Source organism: Carcharhinus amblyrhynchos, chromosome 12, assembly GCF_965287045.1.
Source record: "Carcharhinus amblyrhynchos chromosome 12, sCarAmb.v2.hapA, whole genome shotgun sequence".
NCBI classification, from domain to species: Eukaryota; Metazoa; Chordata; class Chondrichthyes; order Carcharhiniformes; family Carcharhinidae; genus Carcharhinus; species Carcharhinus amblyrhynchos.
In genome coordinates, this window is record NC_137335.1 from 74,908,501 (window position 1) to 74,930,734 (window position 22,234).

Below are 22,234 nucleotides of genomic sequence, written 5' to 3' on the forward strand. Positions count from 1 at the left end.
TGCACCCCGGACATTCTCTCTTCCACCTTCTTCCATTGGGAAAAAGATACCAAAGTCTGAGGACACGTATCAACCGACTCAAGAACAGCTCCTTCCCTGCTGCTGTCAGACTTTTGAATGGACCTACGTGATATTAAGTTGATCTTTCTCTAAACCCTAGCTATGGCTGTAACACTACATTCTGCACTCTCTTCTTTCCTTCTCTATGAACGGTATTCTTTGTCTGTATAGTGCACAAGAAACAATACTTTTCACAGTATGTTAATACATGTGACAATAATAAATCAAACCAAATCAAAATCAAGAACTTTCTTGCACTCCTCCATTTCGGCTTCCTGCATATCCCCAATTTTCATTGCTCCACCTTTTACCACACTTTTAGTCATGTGTCCTCACACATATAGTTTACAGCACCTTCATACTTGGAGAAATCCCATCATATCAAGGGAAACAACCAAGACTAAATAACCACAAGAGGTGTCAAGGATCATCTTCCCAAAATTAAATAAAATGGAGTGAGACATTAACTCACAGACTATAAATCCATTTGCCTCAAAATCCATAGTTCGGGGGTGGCGGGGAGAGAATATTAAGAGCATTTATGCACAGTGTTATCAATTTTCACTTGTAGAAAGCCAAGACCTTCAGGTGTTAGGGGGCAAATACTGACCAGAACCATCGCAATTTCTTGTTCTTCCTCGAAAAAGTAGGACTGTTTCTTTCTACCATAAGCCATTAACTGGGTTTAAACTTTCATCTACATAATAGCACTTCTGATACCACAGCACTCCCTCAGCACTGCAATGAAGTGTTAATCGATGTTACAGGCAGCAGGATTGAACGCCCAAGATTTTGATTCAGGGCCAACTGTGCTGCAAATATGCCGCGCCGGCACTTCAGCAAGCATTAAGTAAGGAAGATTCCCCTTGTCAAAAATTACGGACTACTAACTGTGCCCTTTAGGGGAGTGGTGAGGGGATGAGTGGAGCACGATAGATGTAAGTTTTGCCCAGCAATTTGGTGGCACAGTGGCACAGTGCTCAGCACTGCTGCCTCACAGCGCCAGGGACCCAGGTTCGATTCCCAGCTTGGGTCACTGTCTGCGCAAAGTCTGCACGTCCTCTCTGTGTCTGCATGGGTTTCCTCCAAAAGACCTGTTGGCTAGTTTGCATTGGCCGTGCTAAATTCTCCTGCAGTGGATCCAAACAGGCGTCAGAGTGTGGCAACTAGGGGATTTTCACAATCACTGCATTTCAATGCAGTGTCAACTTATGCCTACTTGTGACACCAATAAATGAATAAAATGAACAGATAAGATACTGTGATACAGGATGGTGGGTTTGTGGGGCGAGGGAGCAGGGTGGGTGGAGGAGTGGGGGGGGGGGTGGGGCAGGTAGGGCGGGAGGGCAGTGTCATCAGTGAAACGGTAGAAGAGGCATTTTGAGATTGATAGCCCGGTGGAACGAAAAATAAATCAGGTTGCGCGTATCGGCCATGTTGCGCAAAATTAAAATTCTACCTTGGAGGTCAGACATGCATTGTTCCACTGCTGCCCAGCCTGCAGGCTTCCTAAATAAATTACTGCCCTCCGTAAGCTCGAGATTGTCCCGGACCTCTGCTGGCCATGTCTCTGCCCAATGAAATCCCTGATGCGGAGATGCCGGCGTTGGACTGGGGTGAAACAGAAAGAAATCCCACCACACCAGGTGCCCAGCCACCTGACGACGGGTCGGCTGTCCCGAAAGCCTGCGGCTTTTGTTACAAATAAACCTGTTTGGACTTTAAACTGGTGTTGTGGGATTTCTTTCAATCAAATCCCTACCATATTTCACCCCTGTCCTTGCCGAGCTATACTGGATTCAGATTAAACAATGTCTTGTTAAAATTCTCATCACTGGTTTCAAATTCTGGCCCTGTCCCTCACCCCCATCCTTGCAGTTTCCTCCAGGTCTCTGCAATATCTGCACTCCACTTATCTGGGCCACTTGAGCATCACTGAGTTTCCCTCCCTAAACCTCTCTGCCTCCTTCCTTGTGTCAGACACTTAAAGCCCATCTCTTTAATCATCTGAGCCAATTTTAATTTAATTTTATTGAATCATTAGTCACAAGTAGGCTTACATTAACACTGCAATGAAGTTTCTGTGAAAATCCCTTAGTCGCCACAGTCCAGCACCTGTTCCAGTATACTGGGGGAGAATTCAGCATGGCCAATGCATCTAGCCTGCACATCTTTGGACTGTAGGAGGAAACCAGAGCACCTGGAGGAAACCCACACAGACACGGGGAGAACGTGCAAATTCTACACAGACAGTGACCCAAGCTGGGAATCAAACCTGAGTCCCTGGCTTTGTGAGGCAGCAGTGCTAACCACTGTGCCACCATGCTGCCCTAATATCTTACGCTGTTCCATGTGACATTTTGTTTTATTACGCTCCTGTGAAGCAGTTTGGGACATTTTATCATGTTAAGGAGGTCACATAAATATTAAACTATATTTTGCATTCCCTTTGTCCAATTCCATCACCGCTCCCTACTCTCATAGTATCAACCTCTGCTGACTCTCCTTCCTCTCATCTCTGACGAAGGGTAATCTAGGCTCGAAAAACTGGCTCTATTCTCTCTCCACAGATGCTGCTGAGATTTTCCCGCATTTTTCTGATTCTCTTTCAGATTCCAGCTTCCGCAGTATTTTGCGTTTATTTTACATAAATATTAGTTGCTTTTTTTAAAAAAAAACAGCAATACAATCAACTGTTAAATGTGAGTAATTGTTTTTTGGAACAGTTAACTCATATCAAAACTGCGAAATGTAAGAATCCAGAATCAATCCAAAATACAAAAACAAATAGTTTTAGAAATGAATGTTGGCTGGGGAGCTAAATTATTATTTTAAAGAGTAAATTAAACAGGAATAACTGTGAGATTTATCACAGGCCATGTTTATTTAAGGGTTCCCAGTTAACACAAGGCATCTATTAGTTTCTCTGCAATTTATCTTTCCTCCTACTCAAAAACATACTATTTGAAAAAAAAATTGTGATAGATAGATTTAATACCACTTCATATTCCAATTGCACAACGGGGAAACAACATCTCTGATTCAAACACAGATTCCCACAACCTAGTTAGGTGCTGAGATTGCCTGCAATGATACCAGAGTCTGTGCAAACAATCATTTGCAAATTAAACAGTTTGAGTCCAGTGAACGTAAAAAAATCGCTGGCCTCTCAGAACATTGGGGAGGCATTTTTTTAAATAAAGAGAAATGAATTCAGACAGTGAGCACATAATAATAAAGACACTGCAAAAGAAGAGAAGGAAAAGAAGAAAAATATACTTGTTTTCCATTTATTGTGGAGAAACATTTTAAGGTCCAGTGGGCTAAAAACACCTTGAGATGCGATTCCCATGCAAGAGGTCTCCTTGATAATTCCTACACTTATATTTATTCATCTTACTTTTCAGAAGCACCAGCATTGCATCACTTCAGCACCATTTCCAACTTTTCCTCGGTTGTCTTCACCCCTAACCCACCTTTCTATCCATTCCGTGTGACTGTTGTGATTCTTTTTCATAGATGCAGCACTGGGGAATAAGTCAACACAGCTATACCACAGCTTGGTATGGCTCCTGCACTGTCCAAGACAGCAAGAAACTACAAAGGGTTGTGAACGTAACCCAGTCCATCACACAAACCAGCCTCCCATCTACTGACTCCATCTATACTTCCAGCTGCCTCAGAAAAGCAGTCAGCATAATCGAGGACCCCGCACATACTCTCTTACACCTTCCTCCGTGTGGAAAATGTACAAAAGGCTGAAAACAAAGAACAGCCGACTCAAGAACTGCTCCTTCTCTGCTGCCATCAGACTTTTGAAGGGATGTACCGTGTACTAAGTTGATCCCTCTCTACGCCCCATCTGTGACTGCAACCCTATATTCTGCATCCCCTACTTTCCTTCTCCCCATGCACCCTATGAACAGTATGCTCTGTCTGTACAGTGCGCAAGAAACAATACCATTCATTGTATCCCAACACGTGACAACAATAAATCAAACCAAAACAAACCAACCTCAGCACCTGTTCAAAACTAGCTTTGGGTGGGGAGGCAATCCACAATTTCAGTTGCACTGGTGTGATAGGGAACCATACAAACCTGGGGATTCTCTAGTTTAGCTCCAATGTGTTAGCTGGTTTCAATTAGAATGACAATGGGAAACTACAGTAAGGGAAATAGAAAGATCCAATGGCCATGGATTCCCATTCTTTTTGCTACACAGGAATCTGTGGTGGAAAGTGGTCATTGGAAAAGGTGATCAATTTCGATGCCAATGTCACCATAGGCCAATAATTGTTGATGCCCACTGGGAATAGCAGCACTAGAACGACAATGAGAGGCTTACTCCTGCTTTCAAAAGTGGACCTGGGAATGAAGTATCAGCTTCAGGGATAAAATAAATGAATAAATAGGGTTGAAGTAGGAGGTGGGAGCTATCTGTACTGACCTATCAGATCTGAATCGCCTCTCAATGGACTGAAAACAATGCTTGGTTGACCACAAAGCCCCCAGTTCTCTCTTCCTTCATTCTCTCTCATCTGATCGGAGCCTGTGCTCGACAAACCATATTTTCATAGAATCCCTACAGTGCAGAAGGAGGCTATTCAGCCCACCGAGACTACACTGACCACAAATCCCTCCCAGACCCCTTGCATTTACCCAACTGACCCCTCTGACACTAAGGAGCAATTCAGCTTGGCAAATCCACCTAACCCAAACATCTCTGGACTGCAGGAGGAAATCATGGAGTGGGGTGAGTGTGCAAACTCCATACGGATAGTGACCCAAGCCGGGAATCGAACCTGGGTCCCTGGCATTGTGAGGCAGTAGTGCTAACCACTGTGCCACCATGCCGCCCAATTTGCAGGCAATCTGAATTTAAACAATAAGCTCTCTACAGTGGTAATAAATAGTGAGTTAGTCTTCTCCTTTACTGAGATTTCAGAAACATATCGCGACGGTCCAGAGGAGCATCAGTAATTTCGTACCTTCCTGGGAAAATCTCGGTAATCTAGCTTAAACAGTTCTTATTCTTTGAAATTACTTCCATTCTCAGCCACAGCCCCTCCAGCACCCTTTCAGTTTGAAATGCCCATGCTACATATGCTTAGTGTCTTTTTAATTCATTCATGGAACAACCCGGGTTGCCCCTGTTCAGAGTGCAGCTAAGAGTCAACCACATTGCTGTGGATCTGGAGTCACATGTAGGCCAGACCAGGTAAAGAAGACAGATTTCCTTCCCTAAAGGACATTAGTGAACCAGATCAGTTTTTCTTAATTCCAGATTTCTTTTATTGAATTTAAATTCCACCATCTGCCATAGCGGGATTCGAACCCGGGTCCCTGGGACATTCACTAAGTCTCTGGATTAATAGTCTCGCAATAACATCAGTGGGCCATCGCCTCCCACTTTCTGTCCCAGGGTACTTCCATTGAGCATGGTCTATGGAGCTATCGTAGCCTAGACTCATCCCCTTCTGATGTCTACTTTCCAGCATGGATTACGGCGCAAAGGGAAGAATAGGAGTCTATGGTGATGACGTTTTCTTAGTGCCCAAGTGTCCAACCTTCCTTGGCAATGCCTATCACTAACTGCATCTCAGAAAAAAAGCTTAGCACATTCCATTCGCCAATATCAATTACGAGACTGACATTTTCATTATGTCCACCCTTTCATCTTCGGGGAGAAGAATAGTTGTGTCTCTCTGTCCACTCCCTTGCTCATTATTCAGTGGTTAAGCTGACACTCAAATGCATGTTCAGAGGTATCAGAATTAATATTAAATAATGAAACAGGATTAAATAGATAATAGGTTCATTTAAGATCACTTGCCGGTAATGAAATTGGAAACCGTCTCCCTTAAGTCTTTCCATAGCCATTAAGTCCATCGCTGATTTTTTAATTATCAAACCATTTTTCATTTCTCAGATGGTCTGAACAGGTCATTTATTAGTTGCAATGGGGCTCAAGTCACTGCGGGCCATCGCAGGTGCTTGCCTGCAATCTGTTTCTTCTTAATGAAAATTTTTGGTCGCTTCATTCAGGCTGCTGCGTTTTACAATCTCGCAACTGATGCACGTTGCTCAGCAGCAGCCCATTGCACTGGATGTTATGCCAAAGCATGGTGGGTGACACGGTGGCACGGTGGTTAGCATTGCTGCCTCACAGCGCCGGGGACTCAGGTTCGATTCCTGGTTGGGTCACTGTCTGTGCAAAGTCTGCAGGTTCTCCCCATGTCTGCGTGGGTTTCCTCCGGGAGTTCCGGTTTCCTCCCACAGTCCGAAAGGTTAGGTGCATTGGCCATGCTAAATTCTCCCTTATTGCGCCCGGGTGTGGCGACTAGGGGATTTTCACAGTAACTTCATTGCAGTGTTAGTGTAGGCCTACTTGTGATACTAATAAATAAAACTTAAACTTTAATAGCAATGAATTCACAAGAGTAAATCCTCTCCTGGATCTACCGGGGGGAAGCGGGGGTGGGAGACATTCTGCACTAACGACTGAACTCGATCCATGAAATTAATTATCCCACTTTTTTTTAAGCAGGGCAGGATATCTCTTTAGCAGGAGAAACTATAATACAAGGCTAATCCTTTTAGGAAAGTACTTCACACCCCAGGTTTGACTTACTGAAACAGACAAACAAAGCCAACTTATTAAGAGAGACAACAAAGACGTTAATATTTCTCACGGTCAATGCCCATTTTTCATTGTACTGAGGGAAGTTACAAAGGGAAATTCCAAGGTTTATAACTGCATACACCACTTCAATACGGATTTGGTCAAAACCTGTCTGATTTTATATTTGCTGTGTCAAATTAGGCTTTAAAGTAAAGATTTTCCACATAGATGTGGAATCAGCTGGCTTTCTAACTATTCCCCATTGTCTGTTCCTCCACCATTGCCAAAGCCTTCAGCCATTGAATCCATCAAAATGCTGCTTGCTCATTAGGGTGAAGGTTCGCAGACGTTAAATGAATAATGGAACATCTTCCATTTGTGCACTTCCAAAATCAAGGGAAGGATGGCCAGTAACATTCAGTGGATCATCAAATGGATTATCCAAATTAAAGAGGTAACTGGCCTTGTAAGCGTCACTTGTTACCTATTTGCACAATGGCAATATGTTTAAATACCCGTGTATCCTACACACAAAAGAATAAAGGAATCACATAGAATTAAATAAAAACAATTTGACATGTCGGGATGGGTAAAATTTGAGATCGCTGCATTTTAAGATTTCTACATCAATTTCTGCAAATGGGTTATTTGCAATAGAGTATATATCATCAAAGAATCCTCACAATTTTTTTATATATGTTATTTATTCATGGAATATAGACATCACTAGCTGGCCAGCAATTATTGTCCATCCCTTGTTGTCCTTGAAGCCGAGTGCCTTGCTCGGCCATTCCAGAGGGCAGTTGAGAATCAACCACATTGCTGTGGCTCTGTTGTCACAGGTAGGCCAGACCAGGTAATGGCGGCAGATTTCCGTCCCTAAAGGACATCAGTGAATCAGGTGGGTTTTTCTGACAAACAACAATAGTTTCATGCATCATCAGAACATTCTTAATCCCAGATATTTTTTATCGAATTCAAATTCCACCATCTGATTCGAACCTGGGTCCCCAGAACATTAGCTGAGTTCCTGGATTAATAATCTAGCAGTAATACATAAGAATGTAAGAACTAGGAGCAGGAGTAGGCCAACTGGCCCCTCGAGCCTGCTCCGCCATTCAATAAGATCATGGCTGATCTTTTTGTGGACTCAGCTCCACTTACCCACCCGCTCACATTAACTCTTAATTCTTTTATTGTTCAAATATTTATCTATCCTTGCCTTAAAAACATTCAATGAGGCAGCCTCAGCTGCTTCACTGGGCAAGGAATTCCACAAAGTCACAACCCTTTGTGTGAAGAAGTTCCTCCTCAACTCAGTCCTAAATCTGCTCCCCCTTATTTTGAGGCAATGCCCCCTAGTTCTAGTTTCATCTGCCAGTGGAAACAACTTCCCTGTTTCTATCTTATCTATTCTCTTCATAATCTTGTATGTTTCTATAAGATCTCCCCTCATTCTTCTGAATTCCAATGAATATAGCTCCAGTCTACTCAGTCTCTCCTCATAAGCCAACCCTCTCGACTCCGGAATCAACCTGGTGAATCTCTTTTGCACCCCTTCCAGTGCCTGTATATCCTTTTTCAAATAAGGAGACCAAGACTGTACCCAGTACTCCAGGTGTGGCCTCACCAGTACCCTATGCAGCTGCAACATAATCTCGCTGTTTTTGAACTCCATCCCTCTAGCAATGAAGGACAAAATTCCATTTGCCTTCTTAATTACCTGCTGCACCTGCAAACCAACTCTTTGAGATTCCTGCACAAGGACACCCAGGTCCCTCTGCACAGCAGCAGGCTGCAATCTTTTACCATTTAAATAATTCCACTAGGCCATTGCCTCCTCTTACACAAGCATAAAAATACAACTCTGAAAATAAAACTGGGCAATATTATTGCTAAGAATGTTAACATATTTCTCAAATCATGTATAGGAATGCAGCTATAAGTATGAAGTTATAAGAGAATCCAGCTATAAAAAAGTGGTTACAAGATTTAAAAAGAATGATTCTCTCCTACAAAGCAAGGATTAAGAATTTAAAGCAGTTTATTTGTTGATCACAGTCTAATAGGGTTATAAACATTCTTGGCACAATTGTGTGCTCATGCTCACCAACATCCTGTGAAATTAGATATGGTATATCCTCTAACACAAGGCAGTTCCCAAAGAACTGGCCTCTACATCACCTCAGCAAGACACTAAGATACTACAATCTAATCTAAAAGATGACCGTAAATAACTTGTCACCTGAATCAGGAAAATTGAGTGCAGCAAGGAAGTGACCACCATCAGGACTTCTCTATATCCTGTTTTTTATAATGAAGTTTCATGACTACAACAAAGGGAGTTGTCCAGCATGTGTGCACAACATGTTTTCTGCTAGTTCAGCTCTTTTATGGCATAAATATTGGAACCACACAGCAGGATTTTTAGACTCCCTGATTCATCCGAACATCTCTCAAGGTAAAGATATGGTTGTTCTACTGTAGCAATGATAGTTCTCCCCTTATCATAGAACCCCTACAGCGCAGAAGGCAGCCGTTTGGCCCATTAAGCCTGCACGAACAACAATCCCACCCAGGCCCTATACCTGTAACCCTACGCATTTGCCCTCCTAGTCCCGCTGACAATAAGGGACAACTTAGCATGGCCCAATCACCTTAACCTGCACATCTTTGGATGTAGGTGGAAACCAGTGCATTCAGAGGAAAGCCATGCAGACATGGGGAGAACATGCAAATTCCACACAGACAGTCACCTGAGGCCAAAATTGAACCCAGGTCCCTGGCGCTGTGAGGCAGTAGTGCTGACTACTGTGCCACCGTTTTGGGGGAATCTCTTTAGATTCTGCAGGTCTTAAGGTAAATACTGCTTTAAATTTGACGGATATCTTAAACATCCCAGTAAAATTATTAAAACGTGGATTATATAATAGAAGCAAGATTATACTTACTTTTCCTTGAGTTATCAATGGTGCAATTACTATCAAAAGTGAATTACATGTTATTGGCTCTTTACTGAACTTCCCCTAGCCCATCCCCTTACCCCAGACCACCACCCAACCCTGTCAGTGGAGCCAAACAATCCCAATGGAGAGAAGGGCCAGAAAATCCCACTCATTGTCTTCTGTATCCAAGCTCAAGAACCCACCTACGTACACTCTTCAGTGAAAAGGTAAATTGTTGAGGAGAAATGCCCAGACACTTATAATCCTGAGTTATTATAATCTAACTAAAACCTGTTAAAAAAAAGGCTATCTACCAGGAGGGCGGCAATAATCTCTGGAGGCTCCTTTTCTTCAGGAAGAGTCGCATCAATTATTCAGAACTGTGCAAGTGACTGGAGGGCCTACCTGTCATTCCCAACATTGAGTGAGCGTGATCATGCAAGGATCGTGACTAATTGTCCAAAAAGGGGGATGGAGTCGTAATCCACTTCCAATCCCTTTGCCGGCTACTTATGAAAGCATTCATAATGAAATTTGAAGAAAAACCTTAACGGCTCATAGAATATCAGGATGGAGGAATTTGACACAAATGAGGCGAAGTGTTGATATGACCATACAGCACACCTTGATTTCAGACTCCAGCGTTGGAATGTTCACTTACTGAGAAACACCATCCAGGTTTGCGTGGAGAAGGCCAGCAAAACAAGAGACACCAGTCTCAGCACCACACCCGCTTTGGCTAACGTCATCTGGTTGATGCAGCGCAACATAAATGGAAAGAGACCAATCAAGGCAGCTCCCTGTGGAGAGATGGTATTATGGAGAAATACTTAGATTTTGGAACTTCAATATTCTCTTGAAAAATGTATTTTAAATATTTCTTAAAAGATTCAGCGACACTTAAACAACACACTACAATTCCCAATGGTCCAAATAGCCTGGCTGACCCACATGAAGGAGAATTACATCCAAGATAATTTTTTTAAGAGGTTTTACATTTTGCCTGCCTTGTTTCTCTGGGACTTCATTCCAGTTGTTTAGTAGCCATTGGACCCTACAGCCCCCCCATCCCTCACACCTCTTCACCATCCCCCACCCAATGCAATGGCTCCCCCATACCAACTCATGCCCCTCCCCCCACCCATCCCCATGCCCTCCATTGAGCATCCTTGTCAACTCATGCACCTCTGCCCCACCTACCCCCACGCCCTGTCATATTCCCAAGGACCCTCCGTGCCAACACATGCCCCCGCCCACAATAATCTGCTATGACAACCGTAACAAGCTCAGCCTGAGACATCCGACCCCTCAATCACCTTCAAGAACAAAGAACAACCCAGCACGGGAAACAGGCCCTTCGGCCCAACGAGCCTGCTTCCTATGAGAGTGTCTGGCCACTCAAAATGGCCAACAGCTCTCCCATTCCCAGCAGTGCCAGAACTCAGCACTGAATGTTGCTGTCCCACAAAGAAGGCAACATGGATACTGGACTCAGTTACGTCTGGGACTTTCTAGGACTTTTGGCTGGGAAGGAATCGAGAGATGAGATTTGTGTTTTGTTGACCGGGGAGGCACAAAGTGGGGGGGCCTTGGCAGATGCTATCTTGGAGGGGGGGATGGTCTCGATGCACACGGAGCAACCACCCCCTCCCAAAAGAAGGTACTCCCTTTCTTTCCTGCTTTCTCACCAGAACGCGGCCAACCCACTATCGTCCACCTTCCACCGACAAACATATTATGGTGGCAACAGTGGAACCAAGCTCTTAATTAAGCAATTAAGGTCCTCCAAAAGCCTAAGCGTGGGCAGGCTAGCAGGCACCAAATCTACCCACTTTATTATGGGACAGGAGTTGGAGCGGTGGGCAAGGTAGTGGACTAGCCAGCTATCATAATTTACCCCACCGCCACAAACGGAGGACTACAAAATTTATACCATTATGTTTGCAGGACTCTATTCTATGCAAGTTGGCTACTGCTTTATCACTAACAAAGTGTTTACTCAGTGGTTAACTTTCTTTTCTGAATCAGAAGATGGTGGGTGAAACTCACACACCACAAACTCAAGCCCGAAAGTCTAAAGTGTCGTTGATCCAGTTCAGTGCTGAAGGAGTGCTGCACTGTCAAAGGTGTTAGAGATACTGCATTTCAGATGTGACATTAAACAGAGGCCTTTTCTGACTCCTCAAGCCCCTGCAGAGGATTCCGTGGCGCTACTTCAAAGAAGACGGGAGTTCTCACTGGTGCCCAGGCCAAACTTCATCCCTCAGCCAACATCATTAAAACACGGCTATTACCTCATTGCTCCTTGTGGGACCTGGCAAACCGGCTGACGACAACTGTAACTTCATTACCAGTGGGCTGACGAATGGCAGTTGGAGTTTAATTTGGATAAATGTAAGTTGATGCATTTGGTTGATCGAACCTGGGCAGGACTTGCTCAGTTAATGGTAGGGCGTTGGGAGAGTTGTAGAACAAAGCGATCTGAGGGCATTGGTTCATAACTCCTTGAAAATGGAGTCGCAGGTGGACAGAGTGGTGAAGAAGACATTCAACATGCTTTGTTTCATCGGTCAGAACATTGAATACAGGAGTAGGGATGTCTTGTTGAAGTTGTACAAGACATTGGTAAGGCCATGCTTAGAATACTGTGTATAGTTCTGGTCATCTTATTATAGAAAGGATATTATTAAACTAGAAAAAGTGCTTTAAAGATTTACTATGACGCTCCCAGGACTTGATGGTTTGAGTTATAAGGAAGGCTGGATAAACTAGGATCTTTTTCTCTGGAGTGTAAGAGTTTAGGGGTGATCTTATAGATGTCTATAAAATAATGAGGGGCATAGATCAGGGGCACAGATCAAATATAGGAGAGTCTAAAACTAGAGGGCATTGGTTTAAGGTGAGAGGGGAGAGATACAAAAGAGTCCAAAGGGGCAATTTTTTCACACAGAAAGTGGTGAGTGTCTGAAACAAGCTGCCAGAGATAGTAGTGGAGGCAGGTATAATCTTATCCTTTAAAAATCGTTTAGACAGTTGTATGGATAAGAAAGCTACAGAGGGATATGGGCCAAATACAGGCAATTGGGAATAACTCAGCTGTTAAAAAAAAATGGCATGGACAAGTTGGGCCGAAGGGCCTGTTTCCATGCTGTAGACACGTAACTTAGGCTGGAAGGTCATTTAGAAAAAAATGTCTTTTTAATTTTTAACATGTGACTGGGTTTGTGCCCAATGAGGTCAGCGGGTTGATGATGCGGTGGGGGGGGGAGGGGGGGGGGGGCGCTGGTGGTGTTGGTGGTGGTGCGGGTGCATGAAAGTAATCCATTTAATCCATTTTGAATAGTGCACGGAAAGCCAGGTCAGTCCCTACCAGTGATGTTAGGAAGGAGCTGACTGTCCTCAGTACGATGACATTGGTGTTGGGAGGACATGCTGGGGGAGGGGGTGGGGGAGAGGGGGGTGGCGGTGATGGATAACAAGGGTGGGAGGGGTAGATTTGACCGAAGGTTCTGCAAAGTTAAGGGGGGTTTTGGTAACTGAGTTTCTGATTGGTGGGTGGTGGCATTTCTGTCCTTTAGGAGGGACTCGTGTAATGATTTCGACTTGGAGATATCCAATGAGTAGTAGGGGCCTGGGGGTGGAGGTGTGGGGGAAGGAGTGGGAGAAAGAACCACATTGCAATTCCTGGGCACAGAGATGGCACACCTTCCAAGTTCAGCTCTTTTGTGTTCTTATGTGTCCTATAAGAAAGGGAGTAGGATGACCAATCCTTTGCACCTGTTCCTCAGTTTAACAACAACTTGGCTGATTGTTGTTATCACACAATGAAAGGTCGAGGGTAAGATTTTTATTCCTCAAAATCAAAGTTTACACCAAATTTGCACCGAGGTTTTGGTGCAAATTCTTCGGAAATTGCAGCCAGTGTTTTCAATCAGAATGATCTCTTCCACTGAGGAGAGGCTAGTTTTAAGGATCATCCTGAAACAAGAGGGAAGTATAGTGGCAGGGAATTTAGAGAGGAAATTGCAGAGCTCAGGGCCCAAACAGCTGAAGACAAGCCTGAAATCAAAACCAACTATTGTTCGCATGAGCGGTGTCGATTTATTTACCACGATGAGTAAAGAAAACATTAATTTTCATTAACAGAAGTTTGTATCTAACACCATGTTCCTCTCGTGGCCTCCTGTGGCAAGCCTCTTCCTTATATATGCACACATAGTAAAACAAGTCATTCAGGAAAACAGCCACAAAGCTGCAGTACTGGGGAAACTGGGAGTGGTACCACTGGAACAGTCTTCACCTCAACCATGCTGGGACCAGTGTTCTGGTAAGTCATAAAACTGGAGCAGTAGAGAGGGGCTTAAATTTTGGAGGGCAAAGGATCAAGTGTGGGAAGATGTGATGCATTGAAGCAAAGCCAGCAAGGTAGCAATAAGGGAAACGACAGTCAGAACGTGGAAGACAGGGGCAGAATAAAGAACAAAGAACAACACAGCACGGGAAACAGGCCCTTCGGCCCAACGAGCCCACGCCGCCATTTCAATATTGTGAGTCCCCTCTTCCACCCATGACCCTTGTCTGCACTTATGGCACTCCACATTGGAAACCAGATTGAGGGGAGACTAATTTAGGGACAATTTGTTACACCAATCAGCCTAAGAATGTACACACTTAAAGTGAGCTGGTAGATAAAGCTAGAAGCTGTAGAAATAGTAGAAGTTTGGAACTCTGTATCTGAATCCCCATAGCCTTTGTAACAAAACGGATGAATCAGGGAGCAGGTCAATGGAAATAACTACACATGATCCTACTGGCATTGCAGAAACATGCCTACAAGGTGACAAAGCCTGGGACTTGAATATTCCCGGGTAGATAGCATTTGAGAAGTACAAGATGGTAAGAAAAAATGGATGGGTGGCATTAAGGATGGCATTAGTACAATAGAGAGCACGACCTAAAGGATGAAGATCAAGATGTAGGATCAGTTTGGGTAGAGATAAGAAATAGGTTAGGTGAATTGACCCGAACAGGTGTCAGACTGTGGTGACTCGCAGAACTTCACAGTTACTTCATTGCAGTGTTAATGTAAGCCTTACTTATGACTAATAAATAAACTTTACATTAGTAACAGTGGAAAGTCACTTGTGAGTGTAGTTTATAGGCTCCCGACAGTAACCATATTATAGGATGGGAGGGCTTGTGCTAATGATATGATAATAAACATAGGTGATTTTAATCTACATATAGATTGGACGAATCACACTGGCAAAAGTAGCCTGGAAGAGGAGTTCATAGAGTGCTTTTGAGACATTTTCTTAGAACAGCACATTCTATAGTGAACGAGAGAGCAGGCTATCCTAGAACAAGAAAGGATTAATTAATGACCACATTAGGTAGCAGTGATCACAACATGATTGAATTTAACATTAGGATTGTGGGAGAGAAGAGCGGTGCTGAAACCTTGCTGCCGTTCACACTGGTGGGATGGTGCACCCCTGCTGTGGGTTTGCTGGTAGTGAGAGGTGCATTCAGCCGAAAACCCTATTTACAATGGTGAGACCATGAGGTCCCGGCACCTACAAGCGATGTGCTGCCACCCCCCGTCCATTGCTGCCAAACATGTCACAGAGAAGGAGAAAATCCCTCTCATATTCTAAGACCGGTGTTTTAAAGTTAAATAAGGGTAATTACGAGGTTATGAAGACAGGGGTAGCCAGAGTAAATAGGGAAATTAGATTTAGAGGTAGGTCAGTCAAATTCCCCGTGTTTTAGATTACTTTTGAAAGTCATCATGTCTTTTCTACCGAATTGAACACTTGCAACAATTACTTGATATAAATCTTATTGAAGCAATAAAGAAAGTAATTGAAACAAAAACTGTTTCTGTTTTGAGATTCTTGTAAACAATTTGTGCCTATGAGGGAAGTCTGAAGCTGAGTTCCGCCTGTTCACCATTAGTCGATGAAATCTGTGCTATTAGCTCATAGCTCCCACTATACGCCTGCATCTGTATCTTCCAGGAAGTTTAAGAATCAACGGCAACATTGACTCAACTCTCTTCTGCATTCCATTTTTCCAGGGAAGGTTGTGGTGGAGTACTGGTATCATCTCTGGACTGGTAATTCCAGAGACCAGGGTTTTGAGTAGTAGAATTGGCAGGTGATGAAATTTGAATTCAATATGGTTGACTCTTAAATGCCTTCAGAAATGGCCTAGCAAGCCACAATTCAAGGGAAATTAAGGATGGGCAGTAGGTGTCAGCCCATCCAGCCACACCCACATCCCATGAATGAGTGTTTTAAAAATTAACACAGAAATTAAAAGCAGGAGTAGGCCATTTGGCCCTTCAAGGTTGCTCCATCATTCATTGTGATCATGGGTGATCATCAAATTCAATATTTTGATTTCCCTTTCTCCCCATGTCCCTCAAACCCTTGAGCCTCAAGAGTGATATCTAACTTATTCTTGAAATCACACAACATTTTGGCCTCAACTAAATTCTGTGGTAGTGAATTCCAAACGTCCACCATCCTCTGGGTGAAGAAATTTCTCTTCACCTCAGTTCTCAATGATTTACCCCTGAACTAGGGGTCATAGTTTGAGGATAATAGAGACGTGGAAAGTTTCTATTATCTCCAAACTATGACCCCTAGTTCTGGACTCCCCCACCATCAGAAACATTCTTCCTGAATCTACCCTGTCTAACCTTGTTGGAATTTTATAATTCTAGCGCATCAATGGAAAATTATTGAGAGCTAAATATTACAAGAATTGGCCAGGACACCAGGGATTACTCCCCCTCGACTCTTTTTCAGAAGAGTGCCACAGGATCCACTCAAGCAGGAAGATGGGGTTAATATCTCATCAGAAAGTTGGTGCCTCTGACAATGTAGTGCTCCCATAGCATCGGCCTTGTGTTTTGTGCTCAAGCCCTGGAGTGGGAATTGAACCAGAATCCTTGTGATTCAGAGGCAAGTGCTCAACCAACTGAAGACGGGGAAAAGTTGGCAGGAGAGCTGATCACCAAAAGGACAGAGATTTAAGATAATTTGCAAAAGAGTCGAAGGAAAAATTAGGTTTCTTCTTTTTAGTTCAGTTAGTTATGATCTGGAATTCATTATCGAAAGAGTAATGGAAACAGAGTAAATAGCATCTTCCCAAAGAGAACAAAAAATTGCAAGACTATGGGGAAAGGGCAAGGACACGGGACCAATAGGATAGCTCTTTTCAACAGATGGCTTGGACATAATGGACCCTAAGCACTTCTGTATTTCCCACTCCCTACATCCCATTGGTAGCAGCCTTGCCTTCAGCCATCTGCACTCCTGTTTCTGAAATTCTTTCCCAAAATCAATACTTCTGCTTATCTCTCTTTCTTTTATACCCTCTACAAAACATGCCTCTTTACCCAAGCTCTTGGTCACCTGTTCTAGCATACCTTTCCTGGACTTGGTGCCATATTTTTGCAGAGTCGGGAAGATGCTGCGGACAATTAAGAATTGCAGGCGAGACCCAAGCATTAAAGTCTCACTCCCATCTCAGACAGATCCAATTTTTGTCCGCAGTGGCAATGTGACATTCGCTGAGGAGCGAAACTGGAACTCAGCAGGCTATTAGAATTTAGTGCCAAGTTTAAATAAACACCATTTTGAGACTTCCTATGGCCTTAACCTGTACTGGGGAAGCCACAAATTGATGAATTAGACATAAAAGTTCTTGAAGAGTGGATATGTTTTTTTAAAGTATTAGAGAACTTTTTCTCTAATTCCCTGCTCTTGAAACTTTAAAAGAAAACAAACTCAAGCAGTCAGTGAGAGTTAAAAAGAAAACACCTTGTGCTTCACTGCTTTGATTGACAGGCCATCTGGTGGCACGATGGTTAGCACTGCTGCCTCACAGCACCAGGGACCTGGGTTCAATTCCGGCCTTGAATGACTATCTGTGTGCAGTTTGCACATTCTCCCCATGTCAGTGTGAGTTTCCTCCGGGTGCTCCAGTTTCCTCCCACAGTCCAAAGATGTACAGGTTAGATGGATTAGCCATGGCAAATGTGGGGTTATGGGGATAGGCTTGGGGAAAAGATAATGGGTAGGACACTCTATCAGAGTGTCAGTACAGACTCGATGGGTTAAATAGTCTCCTTCTGCATTGCAAATATTCTAATCTGGTATAGGTTAGAAATAAATTACCATCTGTCCCTGCAGTTTCAACTGAGTTCTTTGTTGACCTAAGCATTTTCTAAGTTTGGCTGAGTTTCAAATGTTACAATTATCTCAGCAGGAAATTCTGAATTCACAGATTGATTGACAATTTGTAGAGATTTGTAAAGGGGATTTTCACTGTAACTTCATTGCAGTGTTAATGTAAGTCTACTTGTGACATTAATAAATAAACTTTAATATTAGAATTTTAAAGGATTAGCTGTCTTTGGTTTTTTTAATATAAGAGAGTGAAAAAATGTAAAAGATTTGAATGAGTTTCATGAATGGGAGTTTTTTTCACTATCAAGTGTGCATGAGTAAGAGCTGTATTAGATTATTTGAGGGTTTGTTTTCCATCTCCACATGGCTCCTAAGGTCAGGTCAAGATGAATACGAGGACAGTGGCCGCGGAGGTGGCATGGGAGGGTCACGAAATTGAGTGGATGTGAGGGGAGAGGACTAGGGGATCCAACAGCTTCCAAAACATCTAGAACCAAGGTGGGCCTCACCCATCTTCATGGCCACCTATTTCTTGATCAACTTTCAGTTTCAGCACGCTGAATCTATTCCATAAGAGGCCAAAATATTTCTATTCCAGCCTTAAGTGTATTCAATGATGAAGTATCCACAACCTTCTGGGGCAGAGAATTCTAAAGATACACAACCCATTGCCTAAAGTCAATTCCTCCTCAGCTAAGCCCTATATTTTTTGTATTCATTTTTCAGACATGGGCATCGCTGGCCAGCCAGCATTTATTACCCATCCCTAGTTGCATTTGAACTGAGTGACTAGATAGGCCATTGCGGCAGATTTCCTTCCCCAAAGGATATTAGTGAACCAGGTGGGTTTTTCTGAAAATTGACAATAGTTTCACGGTCATCAGAAAATTCGAAATTCCAAATTTTTTTTATTGGAATCAAATTCCACCATCTGCTGTGATGAGATTCGAACTTGAGTCCCCAGAACATTAGCTGAGTTTCTGGATTAATAGTCTAGCAATAAAAGTACAAGGCCATTGCCTCCCCTTAATGATTGGACAACTCTGCTGAGACTGTTCCTCCAAGTTCTAGGCACCACCCAACCCGCCCCCCCCTCCCAAACAGCAGAAACAATCTCTCAGCATCCACCCCCTCAAGCCCCCTCAGAATCTTGCAGGCTTCATCAAGATTGCCTCTCACTCTTCCATACTCCAGAGAATTGAAACTCAATCTGCTCAGCCTCCCATCATAAGTCAATCCCTTTATCCCAGGGACCAATGCATTGTGCTGCCCCCAGTGCAAATATATCCTTTCTTACTGTGGAGCGCAAAACTGCATACAGCAACTCTGGATGTGGTCTCACCAAAGCCCTGTACAACTGCAGGAAGACTGAGTACCTTTTAAGTCAAAAAAGATTCTGTAAAACAATTTTAGATCTGGGTTTTCATGATATCACAAAGGAATCAATGAAAATATTTCTCCATCACTTGAACCAACAGTTTGAACCCTCAGGGGAACAGCAATGATACATTTTGATGGAAGCTTTTTCCTATTCAATTTCTATTTAGTACGTTGCACTAAACCATTGTAAAAGTCATAAATGTCTGCATATGGGTTTTCCTATACTTTTAATTTGGTCTTTATTCAATATGCTATTAAACTTTGACAAATGCATTTTTAAAACTAGGCAGATTATTGACTGGAACAATGGATTTTCAATCACTCTTTCAGGTGGGCGCGTCCATTGAAATCAGTTTCTCTTTTGCTTTATCATCAAACAAGCATGGGCAGCAGATAATCCATTCAATGGTAATTCCATCTTCAGCATGGTGCTCTACATCTCTTAAGAATTTGGCTGCGTCAGCCGATATGACTGCGTTACTCCAAAAGAAAATAACTGAAGAGTCGCAGAATGATTAGCCTCCTTCTGTGTTCTTTTGGCCTGTAATATACTATGCCAGCTATTTGGTAGAGCTACCCAAATAGTCTCACTCCTTTACCCACATCTCACCCCCACCACCACCCACCCCCGCACCCCCCCCCGCCCCGCTACACCCCTCCCTGCCGCCCCCCCACCCCACCACCCCACACCCCCCCAACCGCCCCCCTGCACCCCCCCCCGCCGCCGCCCCCCCCACCCCACCACCCAAACCCCCCCACTCCACCACCCGAACCCCCCCACCCCACCGCACACCCCGCCCCCCCGAACCCCCCAAACCCCCCCCAACCCACCGCACCCCCCCGCCCCCACGCCCCCCACCCCCACCCCCCGCCCCCCGCCCCACCCCACCACCAAACCCCCCCGCCCCACCAGACCCCACCCCCACCCCCCGCCCCCCGCCCCACCCCGCACCACCCCCACCACCCACCCCGCACCACCCCCACCACCCCGCACCCCCCCACCCTGCCCCCACACCCCACCCCGCCCCCACACCCCACCCCCCCACTGCCCCCCCACCCTGCACCCCCCCGCCCCCACCACACCCCCCTTACCTCCCCCCCCACTGCCCACCCCGCACCCCCCCACCCCCACCACGCACCCCCCCACCCCCACCACACCCCCACCACGCACCCCCCCACCCCCACCACACCCCCACCACGCACCCCCCCACCCCCACCACACCCCCACCACACCACCCCCCCCCTTTACCTGCCCCCCCCACTCCCCCGCGCCCCCCGCCCCCCATCCATAACCGGCCAATATTTTTAAAGTAATTTCCGATGCCCTTTTGAAAGTTACTGTTGAATCTGCTTCTACCATCCCTTCAGGTAAAACATTCAAGATTGCAATAATTTGCTGTGAAAGAACAGTTTGCCTTGTGTTTGCTCTGGTTAAATCTGTGTCCTCTGCTTACCAAACCTTTTTAGTTCAAGCTTATTTATTAGTGTCACAAGTAAGCTTCCATCAACAGTGCAATGAGATTTCTATGAAAATCCCCTCATCACCGTACTCCAGCGCCTGTTCAGGTACACTGAAGGAGAATTTAGCATGGCCAATGCACCTAACCAGCACATCTTTCGGACTGTGAGAGGAGACTGGAGCATCCGGAAGAAACTCACGTAGACACGGGGAGAACATGCAAACACCACACAGACAATGACCCAACCTGGGAATCAAACTGAGGTCCCTGGCTAAGTGAGGCAATGCTAAGCACTTTGCCACCGGGCCACGTTGCTGCCACTGCAAACATTTTCTCCTTATTTGCTCTATAAAAATCCTTTGTAAGTGCACAGTGGTGAGCACTGCTGCCTCACAAGCACCAGGGACCCAGGTTCGATTCCCGACTTGGATCACTGTTTGGGTGTAGTTTACACATTCTCCCCGTGATTGCGTGGGTTTCCTCCGGATGCTCTGGTTCCCTCCCACAGTCCAAAGATGTGTGGGTCAGGTGGATTGGACATGCTAACTTTTGCCAGGGGAACTAGCAGGGTAAATATGTGGAGCTAAGGGGATAGGGGCTGGGTGGGATTGTGTTCGGTGCAGACCCGATGGGCCAAATGGCCTCCTTCTGCACTGCAGGGATTCAATGATAACATTCCATGATCACTATCAACTCTCCTTTTAATTTTCTTTGCTCCAAAGGGTATGACACCAGCTCCTCCAACATCTCCACATGACTGAACTCCCTCATCCCTGGTATCATTCTATTAACTCTCTTCTGTATTCGCTCTAGTGGGCCTTAATATACTACCTAAAATTTGATATAATAACCCAGCCAAGGCGCAACCAGTGATTTAGTTTCCGTGCTTTGTACACTACATTCCTCCATGGATAATGCCAATTAATGTGTGGGTTAGGTTGATTGGCCATGCTAAATTGCCTTTTACTGTCAGGGGGATAAGCACGATAAATACAGGGGGATGCCGGGAGAGAGCCTGGGTGGGATTGTTGTCGGTGCAGGTTTGATGGGCCGAATAGCCTCCTGATGCACTGAAGGGATTCTATAAATTGATACCCATACGCTTTATTTTTAAAACAACCTTAATTAGGGAAACCCTTCAGTGCAGTAGAAGACCATTCGGCCCATCGAGTCTGCACTGACCAAAATCCCACCCAGACGCTATTCCCATAACCCCACATACTTACCCTGCTAATCCCCTGAAACTAGGATCAATTTAGCATGGCCAATCAACCCAACCCACACATCTTTGGACTGTGGGAAGAAATCGGATCACCCAGAGGAAACCCACGCAGACACGGGGAGGATGTACGAACTCCACACAGAGGCCAGAATTGAACCCGGGGCCCTGGCACCGTGAGGCAGCAGTGCTCACCATTGTGGCACTGTACCGCCCCACCTTCTAAAGCTATCCAGCAAGATTCAAGGATTGGTGTACACGCGATCACAAGCCTCTCTGTTCCTATCCACTTCCCCGCTCCCCCCCACGCCCCCCCCCCCCCCCCCCCCCCCACAACCCACCCTCA

The 22,234-nt window shown here is 44.8% G+C and overlaps 1 protein-coding gene across 3 annotated transcripts in view; it reads right to left on the reverse strand.

Annotated features, from left to right (window-relative positions):
- The window catches only part of LOC145350631 (proton-coupled folate transporter), an 89,896-nt gene that overhangs the window by 42,440 nt on the left and 25,222 nt on the right, over window positions 1-22,234 (reverse strand). For all 3 annotated transcript variants that reach the window (XM_080199840.1, XM_080199839.1, XM_080199841.1), the window contains exon 4: window positions 10,290-10,428. In XM_080199840.1, the coding sequence (XP_080055966.1) occupies window positions 10,290-10,428 (139 nt within the window). The remainder of the gene's footprint in view (window positions 1-10,289; window positions 10,429-22,234) is intronic.